Here is a 16,275-nt window from a genome sequence, read left to right on the forward strand (position 1 = left end):
TGCTGCCAGATGGGTGGATCTCGGGGACAGCCTCCGATGTGGGGCAGTCCTGGAGTGTGGAAGCAAGCCAGAGGTGGCGTGTACTGGAGTACACCACTGCATTTTGTACCTTTTCTGGATGTACCACTACATCCATAGGGGACTTAAGGGGTTAAGTAATAGTTATTTTAATTTAGTTTGACTCCTGTTGTGGATACTCATAGTATTGATTTGCTGGTCCTCAATCTATGTAGGTTTGGGTAATGGATTTGTTTTAAGACATGGCTTGGCGAAAAGCCAAACCACTAGAATTAGGCGACAATTGTTCCAGTGAGAAAGGTCTCACAGGCTAAGCTAGTAAAAGATACATTGACAGAAAAAAAAGATCTTATAGCAACCAATTAGAAGAGGTATGAATCAGTTCGAAAAAATTAAAATAGGGTTAACAATTTGGATTTCTCGTTCAATACCTAATACAATTCCCAAGGATTTTGCATTAAAAACATATTTTTGAGAAACACTGATCCATCATGTAGGAAAATGACGCATTAAAAGATGTCTTACTACAGAAACCACAGATCATATATAGGAAAGCTAAAAATTGTTAAAAGTATTTTAGCTACCAGCATGATAACAGAAAAGAAAAAAGCTGAACACCCATTGCCTGTCAAAAAGTTTGTTTGTTAGTACTCTGGGCTCTGTTCCCTGTTTGTCAACAGTTTTGACCTTGGCTTGTTCCAATTTATCCTGCCTGCTCCTGCCCTTGACCTCGGCTCGGCTTACTCCGTTTATCCTGCCTGCTCCTGCCCTTGACCTCGTCTTTGACTAGGCTACCTGTTTTGATGTCTGCCTATTCTGCACTGTGGATCCCCAGCTGTCGGTCCGGACTATCTCTCGTATATGTTTGAAAAAACTTATACGTAAATATATTTCAAACATAAAGTTCAGTGCCATTATATTGGAACAGCTTTCAATTTTTTGGGGACTGAAAAAGTTACCAATGATGTCCGAGTAGGTAATATAGTACATAAGCTCTCCCACAAAAAGGGCTACTGGATTTACCAATTAAAAACACTGTTCCAGCAGGGTTAAACGAGGATTGTGATATGATCTACTTTCTGTAGAATTTGTTTCGTATTAATCAAAAGTAAAGTTCTTATAAACAATCTAACAATTATATTTATGCATGTATTTTTTAGTATGGTGCTGACAAATATAAAGATATAGGGTATATGTGCTACAAGTCATCTTGACCCTTTTTGGATGTCTGGAGGGATAAATTATTTATTATGAAGGGCCACCCCCTGCAAGATAAGGCAAATTGGCATTATTACACTTTTGAAGATGTCTCGCTAGTTTAAGCATAAATTGTCTTCTGAAATTAGTCCCTCATAGAATGTTACCCTGTACAACAAGTAGGACCATTCCAGAATCTCTGGGCTTGAGTTAAGGAGTTAAAAAGTTAAAATCCAGACTTTTCATGAAAAAGCAAATCACATGGTACAAATGAATGCTACATACTAAACCACAATAAGATCAAAGCAAATCTCCTGATACACCCCACTCTCCGCCCATTTCCAATTTAAATGGGAGTGTTTACCACGATGTCAGCGGGAATGCCCACTGATATATATGCAGGAACACCCCCGACATCAGCGGGAACCCCACAAATGTCAGCAAGACCGCCCACTGATGTCAGTGAGCAGTCCTGACCTTTTTCCGCAAGGGTGGGCTCCAGGTAGTCAGAGCCCACAAATTCCCAGGTATGCCAATGAGATTACAGCAAAAAGGGGGTGGAGTAACAATGGGGAGAAAAGGACATTAGTCCCAGGGCTCCTGGTGGCAAGCAGAGTGACCAAATCAGCCATGTTTTTCAGGACAAACATGACTTTTACATATTGATGATGAGCACAGGTGACGTGCTGCCCTGCAGTATGTGGGATGTATAGACTTGTGAAAGGGAGCCAATTAGTTAGTTATACATCCCCCATATTGCAGGGCAGCACTTTATCTGGGCTCTCCGGAATATGTAAAAATGATATCTGTCCAGGAAAACATGGCATAGTACTCTCAATGCTTAGTGTTGATTAATTTAAACAGTTGTCTGCACTGCACAGCAGGAGCACAATGCTGATAGTGGTCGGTTATGTGGGAGCCCCCTTTGTGGAGTATCTCACCCCCAGAAGGGGTTGCAAAGACACAGATAGGATCCACTGCTGGACCACATGGGTGTTTATGTATTAGAGGACTGCACTGGGAGGCGGGTCTCGCGGGTCCCATGGGACCCGCCAAAAAACTTGTGTGCGCGGGCGGTCTTGCTGGGGCTGTGGGCGGGAGCGGGCGGTCAGGCACTGTACCTGCGGGTCACGGTAATCCCGCGCAGTCCCGCAAGGCTGCCTTCTTGCTGCTCCCTTACAGTGTCTCCTAGCTTGCTCCGCCCAGGAACAAAACGGAGTCACGTGATGTGGCGTCACTTCCTGTGACTCCGCCTTGTTCCTGTGCGGAGCAAGAGAAGAGACGCCGTGAGGGAACAACTCGAGGGCAGCCGCGCGGGACTGCGCGGGAAATCAGGTAAGGAGGCGGGCATGAGCGGGCGGGATTGGCCACAAAAGTGGCGGGAGCGGAACACCCACATTGCGTGAGCGGATGGGAGCGGGATTAAAAACCGCGGGAGCGGGATTAAAAAAGTAGTCCCGCGCAGGGCTCTAGTATGTATTCAAATGGTGATGTCTCTATATAAATAGGGTGACCACATGTCCTGTATTGCCTGGAATTGGACAATGCATTATTCCGGAATTTAAGTGACGTTTTTTGGGGGGGGGTTTACGCGGAGGAGAGAGGCACCAAGCGGTCGCTCAAGAATACATTTTCAGCAACCGTTGGGCGCTCTTCACTCTCCTCCGCGAGACCTTTGTCTCGTTTGCGGTGCCGGCATTTTTCATGCGTAATGCCGGGATATGATGATGAAGAGGGGGGTAGATAGTGAGAAGGGGGAGGGGTAGATTAAAATAAAGAGGGAGAATGAGTGGGAGAATGAAAGAATTAATGTGTGGATGAATTGTGTGGATTAGTGAGAGTATGAATTCATGTGTGGATAATTTGTGTAAATGAGTGAGAAAATGAATGGATCAATGTGTGGAAGAATTTTGTGAATGAGTGAGAGTATGAATTCATTATGAATTAATGAATTTGTGAGAATGCATTAATGATTATGTGTTAATGTTAAGTGTGAATTAGTGAGCGACTGTAAAAGTGTGTGTCATAGATGTATAATTGATTTGTGGAAAGGCAAAGATGGCACAGGCTGGGCTGTTTGGGGACAAAGTTGACACATGCTGGGCTGGGGACAAAGATGGCAAGTTCTATGTGTGTTATCTGGGTGCTGGTCAGGTTCTATGTGGATAGTGTGGATGCCAGGGCTGGCTTTGGGGTGTGTAACCTGTGATCTATGCCTGTAATTTATGCTGAGTTTTTATGTGAATTACAATTGATCTATATCTGCTTTGCTATGTTTCCATACATTATTTATGTATACCTGTGAATACATCTGATTCTGCTTATTTGATATATACCTTCAGTGCTGAGATCACAAGTGAATTTCAATTGATCTATACATGGAAAGCTGCGTTTGTGTGTTAATGTGTTGATCTATACCTGCTATCGGCAGCAGGGTATATATATATCGTCAGAAGGGACTAATATTCCTATATATATTGGCAACTGGGGCTAATATTAATATATATGGGCAGCAGGGGCTAATATTAACAAAACTGCCAGTTCAGCTGTAATTTTGAAATCATGTTTCAATCATAGTCTTTACTTCAAAGTAGAGCTGCAACTAACGATTATTTTAATAATCGATTAGTTGGCGGATTATTTTTTCGATTAATCGAATAAAAAAATGCAATTTTTTAAAATTTAAAATAATATAATAAAAAACGTACAATTTACACTTTCATCTCTTTATTGCAATGGCCTCTCTCTATTCACCTTCTTATTTTACTGACATAATAATAAAAGCTACAAGAACCCAAACACAGTGTTTCTCAAACTAGGTTTTAATACAAAGTTATTAGTAAATATTAATTCATATGTTAACTATTTTTCATATTTAATAAAAACTATGGGGAAAAAAAGCCTTGTTTAAATTTTTTTTATTTACCAAACTGCCCCCGGTTATGCACATCAGACCCCCAGTTTGCCACTCTGCCCCCATATATGCCAGATTCCACTGTGCCCCCTGATATGCCACTGTGCCCCTGATATGCCTTATACTCCTTATATGCCAGTGATATGCAACTGAGCCCCCTAATATACATTTTACCCCCAGATGTTTTATGACCCCCTGATATGCCTAATATCGATATGCCTTATATCCCCTATATGCCCTGAAATTCATAATACCCCCCATACACCACTATAACTCACCCATACACAACTTTGGCTCCTCCCCCTCCCATACACCACTCTGGCTCATCCCCCTCCCATACACCACTCTGGCTCCTCCCCCCATACTCCACTCTGCCTCCTCCCCCTCCCATACACCACTCTGACTCCTCCCCCTCCCATATTCCACTCTGACTCCTCCCCCTCCCATACACCACTCTGGCTCCTCCCCCTCCCATACTCCACTCTGCCTCCTCCCCCTCCCATACACCACTCTGACTCCTCCCCCTCCCATACTCCACTCTGCCTCCTCCCCCTCCCATACATCACTTTGGCCCCTCCCCCTCCTATACATCACTTTGCCTCCTCCCCCTCCCATACACCACTTTGCCTCCTCCCCCCTCCCATACTTCACTCTGCCTCCTCCCATACTCCACTCTGCCTCCTCCCCCCTCCTATACACCACTCTGGCTCCTCCCCTCTCCCATACAACTCTGGCTCCTCCCCCTCCCATACTCCACTCTGCCTCCTCCCCCTCCCATACTCCACTCTGCCTCCTCCCCCTCCCATACTCCACTCTGCCTCCTGTCAGCAACGGATCATCACTAGACACCAGGGAGCCGGGTAGAGAGGCAGAGTGGCGATGCAGACCCCCACCAGCTGACAGAGAGGATGATTCTCTGTCAGCCTGTGAGTGTCTGCATCGCACAGACGGCCTCCGTTACTGCACTTCACTTACACTGTGGCTTCTATGAAGCTGCAGTGAAAGTCCTTGTCAGTAACGGAGCCGGCAGAGTGACGTATGGGAGGGGGAGGAGTCAGAGGGGTGTATGGGAGGGGGGAGAGAGACGGAAGTGAGAGACCGGCCGACAGTGAGGGGAATCCAGGTCTCCTGCAGCGTTGCTGGGGATCTGGATTCCGGTGTTATAATCCGATCTCTGTTTGAGATCGGATTATTATAAGGAGAGGAGTTTTTCAGAGCATTTGCTCTGAAAAAAACCTCTTTTTATAATCGATAAAAATCGATTCGATTAATCGATGATGAAATTCGTTGCCAAAGATTTTCATAATCGATTATTATCGATTTTATCGATTAGTTGTTTCAGCCCTACTTCAAAGAAATAAGTACTCATTACATAGTTAAAAATGCATGTCTAACGCATATATGCGATGGGGCCATCACATAAATCCATAATAAAGGGAGGGGCTTGCTGGGGGCATTAATACAAATAGTGGTGGCTGGAGGCGATCATACAAGGGTGTGGGGGCACCACATTAATCTATACTAAAAGGGTGCTGGCTGGGGCATCAATACACAAGGGGCAAAAACACTAAGGGGGTATAAACAACAATGCAGTGTGAAAAATCCATCCTGATGTAGATGTCTGTGACATAGATTGTGTCATGCTGTTTGTGTGTTTTTGGTTATAAGTGTAGCAGAGCCTGTCCTGGGGTGTGTGTGTGTGTATAGATGTTGGTGTGGCAGAGCCTGTCCTGGTGTTTGTGTTCGGGTGTCAGTGTGGCAGAGCCTGTCCTGGTGTGTGTTTGGATGTGGGTGTGGCAGAGCCTGTCCTGGGGTGTGTGTTTGGGTGTGTGTGTGTGTGTATATATATATATATATATATATATACATGACGGTCTGTATGTATCTGGATGTATGTGCATGATGTGCCCGGACTGTTGTAAGAAATGAAGGGTGCCTTTAAAATGGGACATTACATTTATTGCATAATGTTTTGGGGACGATTTGGGTTTCTATAAGGTGAGATATCTGGTTTTACAATGTAAGGTAATTTGCATAGTAATGCATTACAAAGGGTTTGCAACAAAGGCTCCAACAGAGGTGGGATACCCCACAGGGGGTCAGACAACTGAAGCCGATGTATATTAACATAACTGTGTGCATGTTTGCATAGACTACCTGTCTCCTCCATAATTGGGTCATACAGGAAATCTCTGGAAAGAGGGGTTGGGTGAACCACTTTCTGGGAGGTACAAGGAATTCTGGGATGACTAGTTAGGGGTTGCAATAGTCAGAGGAGTCTGAGTAAGAGAGAAAGGAGAGTCGGAGAGGGAAGAGTAAGAGAGAAAGAAGGGAGAAAGAGGAGTCTGAGAAAGGAGAACGCAGCGAACAGAAGTGTCCTGGGTCAGGAGACTCAGAACGAAGCTGCGCAAGATGGCGTTCGGGAGAAGCCTGTGAGCTGAGAGAGGTTTCCCAAGAATGTGCTTAAGTATCCCTTTTGTTTTGTGTTATTGGTAAATGTTTTCTGTATGTTATATGTTTTATAACCTGTAACAGTAGCCTAATTCAATATCAATATACATTTTTCTATACGCTTGTATTTGTGCTTTATTCGTCACACATTCCCTAAAAGAATATCCCTGTAAGAGGGTCATAATTTCTTACATATTGGCGAGCCAGCCAGGAGGGATTTAGTGTGATTTATGAGTATATTTATAAGTGTATATATTGTGTATTGAATTAGGATAGTGTTCGGGTTTTGCATATACAAATTTCAGTGAATTCTGCTTTGTTAATGATGGAGGGTTTATTGAAAAAAGTTGCTAGGGCCACAAACCCCGATGGTATTATTAAGTATATAGTAGGAACCTCAGATCCATGGTTCCAAGCTCAGGAGTATGTGGCCAAGGCAATTTATGAAAAGAAATTATCCAATTCAAAGGGGAAAACGGCTCTGGATTTTGCTGCCCGTTGGATAGCGGAGCAGTACAAATCAATGAAAGAGCAAAAAGAACTTTTGGAAGCAAAAGTTCTAGGTTTAAACATTGAAGTTGAAAAGTTTAAGATTTGTGCACAGAATGCTGCAGCTGTATGTGTAAGCAACCAGCAGACTTTGCAGGAAAATGAGGAATTGCGTAGTGCAAATGAGCGGCTAACTCAGAGGCTGAAGGATGCAGAGGGAGAGATTAGGACCCTGGCAGCCTGCAGTAAGAGGGAGGCTGATCGTGTGCATTGCACAGCTATAAGTGGCAAGTTAAATGTACTGCTACAGAAAAGAAATGATGTTGTGGCTGCAGTCAAAGTGTCAAAAAATGATGATGTGAATGAAATAGATGGGCAAGGTTTAGATGAGAAGCAAAATAATGCTAATCCTAAAGTCATCCAAAATCACAGCAAAATGATTGCAAAGCCTGTGTCTGTATTAAGCCCCTCGCTTCAGAGACAGTTATATCAAAGCAGGCTCCAAAACAATCAAGGACCCATAGGTAAAAGGGAAGCCTTTAAATGTTTTGCTTGTGGTAAAGTAGGGCATTTTGCCAGAAATTGCCATTCTCGCTCTGCCAAAGAACACCGTGTTCAGGAAAGAGCCATGATTGATAGCTGGAGGCAGGGAGATAGGAGTTGTTTTAATTATGCTAGGTGGGGATCTCAGGGAAGAGGTAATGGTGTTCGAAAAGACTATATCAAGCCTTGGATTCCCTACCATGTTATTAAGGCACAGAAAGAAAGATTTGAAAAAGAGAATAATGAGTTACAGTGTAAAGTAACAGAGTATATGAAGGAACTGGACACTGTAAAGGAAGAAGTGTCCAGAATAAAAGGAATGTTAAGTAACAAAAAGATAGCGAAATCAGAAGAAAACTAGTGTGCTCTTCTAGATTTGTTGTTGTAACAATCTATTTGTTGTTGATGCTAATCTATTTGTTTAAAGTTTTGTTTTTCAGAAAAAGAGACGATACTAAATGAAAAAGAAAAAAAAAAGAAAGGAGACAAACCTGTGAGGAGATCGGGACATTAACGTGTGATTTCTTGCAGGAAATTCAAGATATTAATAGAGGACCTTAATATCTATTTTTATTTTTCTTAAGGATAAGCCTCTAAATTCGTTCAGTACAGTCAGGTGGGCCAAATTTCAAATTATTTTTGTTTTATTAGTTTAGGACGCCTGCACTGCCAGCTACAGATACCTTAATTTTTGTTTGTTGCTGGATTAAATACATTTAAAATCATAGATTAGGTGAATTGTTGCCAATATGGGGTTTATGTTTTGATCACAGTGGAGAGATGTGATTATGTAACATTATTGTTGGTCTTCAGCAGTATATATTTTTGCTGTTCTAGATTTTTGTGTTGTCTTAATTTTTGGTTACAAACAAAATATAGCCTCAATCTGATTTTTATTCATATTTCTGAATGGCAACAGACTTTTATATTTTATTTTATATAGATTGCATTCTGCCAAGACATTGTGAATGTAATGGTAGCATTCAATCTCCTTTTTGTTCTCTCTCCATCTTCATAGATATTGTTTACAAAATTAACATTCTCAAAGTGGATGCCGAATATTCCACAAGGTTACTGTTGTTGTTGGGAAGTCTTAGTATTTTAGTATCTGTTATGTACTGTATGTATGTTTTGTGTATTTTATGTGTTTACAATGTTTTAGATTTGTAAAGCCAGATATTAATGCTGAGACAAGTAGGATAAGAGAACCACTAGTGATTTGGGCAAGATAACCATACACACTTTCTGTGTAGAGTATCTTTTAATTTCCAGAAGCCATGGGCAAATTATCAAACACCTTCAAGGGCTGAAGCACAAACCCACTCCAGCTATACAGGTTTCAGTAAACGTGCGCAAACACCTTCACGGGTATCACCACTACACACATTCAATAAACAGAGTTTCTGTCTGGTGTGGTCTCTTCAATACACTGTGTAAGTGAACAGCAAAGGGAGTGCTGTTGGTGTGAAAACACACCAGATGTCACGGTGGGCAGAGGTCAGAGGCCTAAAACAAGGCATGCAATTCGAGGGTTAAAGGAAGCTATGGTGGGAGCAGTGTTGGTGGCACAGGTACCTGAGAGTGATGGGAGTGAACGCAAATGGTCGCAGTGATGCCAAGTCCGAGAGGGTAATGGAAGGTTAAAGATATGGCTGAAGGAATTCAAACTATTAGTGAAAAATGATAACTGTGAGTGCCTCTATGATTTGGCAAAATTATGCCTTACAGTACCCTAAATTTTAAATATCTGTGGTTGTCAGGTCACTCGTGTCTCAGTAAAAACATCCAATCTTTCAAAGCACATATGGTAAATGTACTAATTTATATATTTGAGAGGGCTCATTTTCTATGCGAGTCATTCGCCCTCTAGGTGGGGATTGTAAGAAATGAAGGGTGCCTTTAAAATGGGACATTACATTTATTGCATAATGTTTTGGGGACGATTTGGGTTTCTATAAGGTGAGATATCTGGTTTTACAATGTAAGGTAATTTGCATAGTAATGCATTACAAAGGGTTTGCAACAAAGGCTCCAACAGAGGTGGGATACCCCACAGGGGGTCAGACAACTGAAGCCGATGTATATTAACATAACTGTGTGCATGTTTGCATAGACTACCTGTCTCCTCCATAATTGGGTCATACAGGAAATCTCTGGAAAGAGGGGTTGGGTGAACCACTTTCTGGGAGGTACAAGGAATTCTGGGATGACTAGTTAGGGGTTGCAATAGTCAGAGGAGTCTGAGTAAGAGAGAAAGGAGAGTCGGAGAGGGAAGAGTAAGAGAGAAAGAAGGGAGAAAGAGGAGTCTGAGAAAGGAGAACGCAGCGAACAGAAGTGTCCTGGGTCAGGAGACTCAGAACGAAGCTGCGCAAGATGGCGTTCGGGAGAAGCCTGTGAGCTGAGAGAGGTTTCCCAAGAATGTGCTTAAGTATCCCTTTTGTTTTGTGTTATTGGTAAATGTTTTCTGTATGTTATATGTTTTATAACCTGTAACAGTAGCCTAATTCAATATCAATATACATTTTTCTATACGCTTGTATTTGTGCTTTATTCGTCACACATTCCCTAAAAGAATATCCCTGTAAGAGGGTCATAATTTCTTACACTGTCAATTATCATCAAGGGGTTAAAGTACTTACAAAGTATAATATGTACCTATCTAATATTTCCACAGCTTGATACTTGGTGGCACTGTCCTGGCACCAGAATTCAGACAGGAGGAAAACCAATTCTGCAATAAACCAAAATGATGCATTATCTTTCATTACATAATGTCTCATAAGATCACGTGATTGATTTAGATATTCAAGTCCTTAGTCATCAACTGTCTTTGGTGGTGGGTATTTTCTAAATGGAGGGGTTATGCAGATTGGGAGCATTTTATAAAGCCAGGTGTTGATGCAATGCCTAATACGTTCATATGTTTAAACCTTTCACTGCCAACCATGTATATAGTTAAAAAATGGGACCTGGGAGTCACCCATGTACAGGGACAAACTGGCAATTAAAAGCCGCCCTGGAAATATTTGGATATTTTATCGCATGGTAAAGCTCTCGTGCCCAAGTGCCACACCACTTATACATACCTATCTGAGTCACAATGTTTGCCAATAAAAGATCTACAAAAATATTCCTTAATGATAACAGAATACCACTTTATAAATTATTAAAATACTAGGAACCAAACATGGTTAAAATGTTAAATGTTAAAATTTCCTTGGTAATAGACCCCCTTATATTTAGCTAGGTTTTTTTTTCTTCATTTTACATATCTCCATCCCCCCTGGTTATATTGGAAGACCCTTACAGCCATCATACCCTTAGGCAAGACCGCCACACCCATCCAAAAGATTCTGCCTTCAAGCAAGATAGGAGAGATTCCTGACACGGTTTGTGTTGCTGCCTACACCTCCGTTCAAAGACTACTCCCAGCACTGAACCATTTTTTTGTATCTGTGACATATTTGTCTCCAAAATGAATGTCTGTTTGGAGACAGCCTGCTCTAAACAGCCTGCCTGTGCCTTTGTTTTACACCAAATAGTGCAAACACTCACACATACATACTTACACACTCTTCTACATTCATTAATTCACTCATTTATACCCCCTTTACCACACCTGCAACGTTCTCTGTGACGCTCACACACTGTGTGAGCAACCTCTCTTTTACCCCCAAGGGAAAAATGAACTCTTCTGGGGACATGCATTGTGACTCCACTGCGTTCTTGTTTCCCCTGGGAGGTTAAAGTGTGCAAGTACAACAGAGGAAGAGTACCACAGCTATAAGCTATAAGCCTGCTGGTGTGTACAAGTTGCAGTTGTGGGTCTGATTGCAGTTGCAACTCGAGCAAATGCAGCATAATGCCACTGGCCCCTTTATTTACATTAGCTGGCTAGATACCACTTCTGGCCCACTTTGAAGTCTCCAGGTTTGCCTACAAGCCAGTCAAGATTGTTGGAAACATGTCTGAATTGATGTAGGATTTTCATTGTTTAAAGAAAAAGCCTGCTGTCAGTAATTTGCTTAATATTTGGTTTAAGTTGTAGGTTTATTTAGTTATTTTCTTACTAGTTGGTTTTAAACTGTTGATTTGTTTTAAACTGATATGTAAAATAGCTAATATGATATAATTCCTTGATGATTACGAGTATTGTATCACATCTGATTCAGACTACAAGACTGAGTCAGGTTATGACAACAACGCTAAGTTCTTTCCATCAAATTTCTGAAGTGGGTCACGTAATCCTTTCCAAACCTTTACATTCTCCCCCACATCATATTTGATGAACCCACACAAATTATACATCTTTTTTGGCCAGGACAAGTAGGGCCTTCTTTTAAAATCATGGAAATACATAAAACATGATAATTACCCCTAATTCTAGTAATACCCTATATACTAGCTAATGCTGCAGTGCATTATTTCAGCCCTCGGCCAGTCACCAGAATCAAAGATAAATGCGAGGCGAGGAGGTGTTGAATGACCCTGGGAGTCGTGGTGAAAGGAGGAAAAGCATATGCTCCCATTACTGGCCACACTTGGGGAAATGCATCCGTTGCCAGCGCTTTAGGATCTGGTAGGCAACTGAAGAATTCAGGCATCTGGTAATCCAGTTGAGAAACGAAAATGGCCTGACCGTTCCATGCCTGCATGTGAAGAAGCCACCAGCAGTTGTCGAACCTCGTTTGTAAGTTGAACCAGCTGATTGTAGAATGGAAGTTGCTTAAATAATTGGCTTTGAGACGCTAAAGAGCCCAATAATCATCGATGGAGAGTGTCCACTACAAAATAAGTTTGTAGTCAAAAAAACTTGTGAGAACAGAAAAATATCGTCAAGGTATATGATGGATCTAATACCTCTGGATCTGAAACTTGGTAAAGCACCAAGGGGCTGAACTGAGGCCAAAGGGAAGACTTCTGAACCGCAAAAGTTGATGACCCCAGCGAAATTGAAGAAATGTCTGATGACATTTCAAGCACCCTTGAGATCCAGCCTTGTGAACCAATTGTTCTGCTTCATAAGATGAATTCCTTCCATCTTGCAGTGATGATAAGCGACGAACCTGGTGAGGCTGCGCAAATTGATAACTGGACTAAATCTCCGGTCTTTTTCTTTACCAAAAAGAATGAACTTACAAAGACTGGAGGACCTAGGGCTCTTTCTATTGTGCCCTAGTTTCGAAAAGTAAAAGGACTTACCGGCTTTGGAATGTCCTCTGGGGAAGGCAGCAATTCCTCTGCCTTGGAAACCTCCTGTGAATGTAGACGCGATTGAAAAAACCTCTGCCTGTAGATAAGGATTGACTTTGGAAATAACAGGAGCCTGACTGGTAAAAATGGCTGGAGACCCGGCTCCTTGTATGTTTAAAAAACGTTTCTCATGGATATCCTTGCCTTTGACCACAAAGTCATGACAGGCACATGGCGGTTAAACGCTTTTAAAAAAAAGAGTCTCCCAACAGCAAACAGTTTGCTGACATGCCTAACTCTCGTGAGCCGAGTTCCACCAGACGTTCATCCATTCTGAGTAACCCTGCCTTTCTGCTTTCTGTTGAAATGGCTACATTGGCAAGTTATCTTGTGTTAATCTGAAACCCTGCTCAAGACCCTTGCGTGGATCCCATCTGTTTTGGAGATCAAACTCCGGCATTACCGCCACCTTGCCCGGGATCACAGGACGAGGACATTCTGCCCATAACTTATTGCACACTTCCTTATCTAGGGAGCGGTGGAGCCATTTTTGTAGATTACTCAGGGGGGGGCAGTGGATGTTGCATGGCCGAGGGCTGAAATAATACGTCCCCTGATGGGTCCAGCACTGCAGCATTAGCTAGTGAAGTCTGTGCTGTCGGAATAGCCATGGCAGGCGCGGACTGGAGGGGCTCACTCACAATAGACTCATGGATGAAACGTGAGTGATCTTCCTTGGACGGGTCCAGGATAACCAACTGTTGTGAGTCATCTATGAGTGTAAGAACACCCTCAGAATCCTTATCCACAGCACTGGACAAAGGGCCAGACTAATCATGGGGTGGTGCAGGAATCAACCTTTTTGAGCCTCCTGTCTTGCCTTAAAATCTACAGATACTAGCTACTACTCCCATAATAATCAACTAGCAATGCTGCTGCTCAAAACCACAGGTTGTATTAAAGAAAAGTTAATGTTGTGTAGTGTAGTATACCTCTGTAATGCACATGTCACGAACAATACTTACCAGGTAGCGGGTAGCCGTGCACCCGTTGCTCGTTTTTTCCTTTTGCTGCCCGGTCTGCAGCCATCCCGACGAGTGCTTTGCGCATGTGTGAAAAGCCGGCACTCTTAAAGGGACTGCGTCCTGGAAATTAGGCAGGTAATTAGGGGACTCCTGAGACTACTTACACAACTGGCACCTTTCCCAAGGTGGACTCTTAAAAGCAACTTGGTGTTTTGTTGCCCAGTTTCCCTGAAGTTTACCCGTTAACCTTTTACTGCCCATTCCTGACCTTTTCCTGACCTTGTACCCTTTGTACAAACTCAACTTGTACCACAACTCAACGATCACCTCCTAAACTTCAATGGTGTTGCTGAAATGCCTCGGTCAGGAGGCATTCAGCAACACCAAACACTGTGACCGCTCCGGAGAGCCACTGTTAGTGATTTCGCCAACCACAAGATGGTGGCCGCCCTGTAAAAAAAAAAAAATGAAGTTGGAAAAGTTAGCCAGAGGGTCTCTAGAGAACTCTGGCTCCACTTGCAGGTTGAATACAGGTACTGCATTCAACCATGCAAGTCAATGGAGCCCAGCTTTCTAATCACAGTGTGGTTAGTAAAAATAAATTAAATTAAAAAATAAAATAAAAATAAGAAGAAAAAAAGTTAAAAAAAAACCAAACAGTAAAATATAAAAATAATTTCCCACTGATGTCACCATCACCTTCAAGTTCCAAAAAATGTAAAAAAATTTTTTTTTCAAAAGGCAAAAAATATAATATATATATATATATATATATATATATATATATAAATATTTTTGTGAGCAAGTCCTAAACTTAGCACATTAGCTTAAAACAATTCTCGCATGGAAAGAGTTAAAAACTGGCATATTAAATGCCCATGGGGTGTCTACTTTAAAAAAATGTATGATATGATGCGGTAAATTGAATTGGCCGGGTTCAACAATGTCCCAAATAACACGGGGGGGGAGGATGGCCACACATCTAATTTCCAATTAGAAAAATGCACATGTCTCGAATGTGGCCTTTTAGTTTCCAAAAAACCCAACAAACCCATGCATGTGGGGCATCACTGTAATTGGGAGATGTTGCTGAACACATATCAGAGTGTCATGTGACAGCGACATATACCAGGAGCTGTAAATTCATACATGAAGTAGGTGTGTGGGGAAAAATACTACTGTAAACTTTGAAAAAAAGAGTTAAAATACCAGCATTTGAAATACCATGGGGTGTCTAGTTTTCAAAAAATATATGGTTTTATAGGGCACACTGAAATGGCCGGGCTGAAAGATGTACCAAATAGTGGATCACCAAATACCAAAGTTCAACATTGAAAAATGTGCATGCCCCAAACGTAGCCCCTTTCCCCCCAAACAGCAAGGCAAAACCAATTATGTGGGGTATCGCTGTACTCAGGAGATGTTGCTGAACACATATTGGGGTGTTTTATGATAGTGACATATACCGGGACCTGTTAATTCATACCTGAAGTAAAACGTATGTGAAAAAAAAAATGCAAAAAATGACTTCCATAAAGTTTGACCAAGACTGGTGGTAGAATTAGTGCATGGAAAGAGTATGAAAATATGGACTGGTTCATATTGAATTTTACACCATTTGGAACAAACATGCCATTACAAACAAACATACGCGACTGGATCCTGCGTGCCAAAAGCAACAGCAAACAATTTGCACCATCATTTGGGGCCAATCTTCCCAGAGGAGCAGACATTCGGAATAAAGCATGCCTTACAAACCACAGAAAAGAGACAAAAGGGTCTACCAAGTAAATGACATCAGGAGAGGGCAGATACTTGCCATTTATCCTAATCCCTTTTAGCTGGGTGAAACTTCTAACTTGTAAAGGCTGGAAAAACTGCCTAAGGTCAAAAAAAGCAATTTCCACAGAAAGGCTAAAACGCCAGAAAAAACTGCAGAAAAAACGCCAAAACGCAGGTAAATGCAGTGGCAGTTTTCTTGGCAGTTTTCCTGGCGTTTTTCATCAAGAAAAAAACGCCGGACAAAAACCCAAGTGGAAACCTAGCCTAAAAGCTTTTTAAACTAAAAGTTAAAAAAGTCATTTTTTTCTAAATTTTTCACCGTATTTTATACTTTTTTAAATAGTAAATAATATGATACAATCAAAATAATGTCATCTAAAGCAGGGCTCGACAAATCCCAGGCGCCAGGTTTTGTCAGCCTCTTACATCCAGAAAAAAATGTGGATGTAAGAGGCTGAGTCACCACACGGGGCGCTGCTGCTGTCTGCCCAGGAGTCAGGAGTCTGGGCAGACAGCACAGCCACTCTGAGCCCGCCCCCGAGCCTGAGATCACTCCCACGGAGTGAGCCTGTAGGCTGAAAACGCGGTTGCTGCAAAACCAGCAATCGTGTTTTCAGATGCCACAGGCAGCTTCAGGGAAGGGGGTTGTGTGTTGATTGGGTC

At 42.1% G+C, this 16,275-nt stretch overlaps 1 protein-coding gene across 1 annotated transcript in view; it reads right to left on the bottom strand.

Moving 5' to 3' along the window:
• The window catches only part of CNTD1 (cyclin N-terminal domain containing 1), a 130,231-nt gene that overhangs the window by 109,793 nt on the left and 4,163 nt on the right, over positions 1–16,275 (bottom strand). Inside the window, exon 2 of the mRNA XM_053453805.1 lies at positions 10,268–10,343. Coding sequence (XP_053309780.1) covers positions 10,268–10,343 — 76 coding nt within the window. The remainder of the gene's footprint in view (positions 1–10,267; positions 10,344–16,275) is intronic.

This window comes from Spea bombifrons, chromosome 13 (assembly GCF_027358695.1).
Source record: "Spea bombifrons isolate aSpeBom1 chromosome 13, aSpeBom1.2.pri, whole genome shotgun sequence".
Classification (NCBI taxonomy): domain Eukaryota; kingdom Metazoa; phylum Chordata; class Amphibia; order Anura; family Pelobatidae; genus Spea; species Spea bombifrons.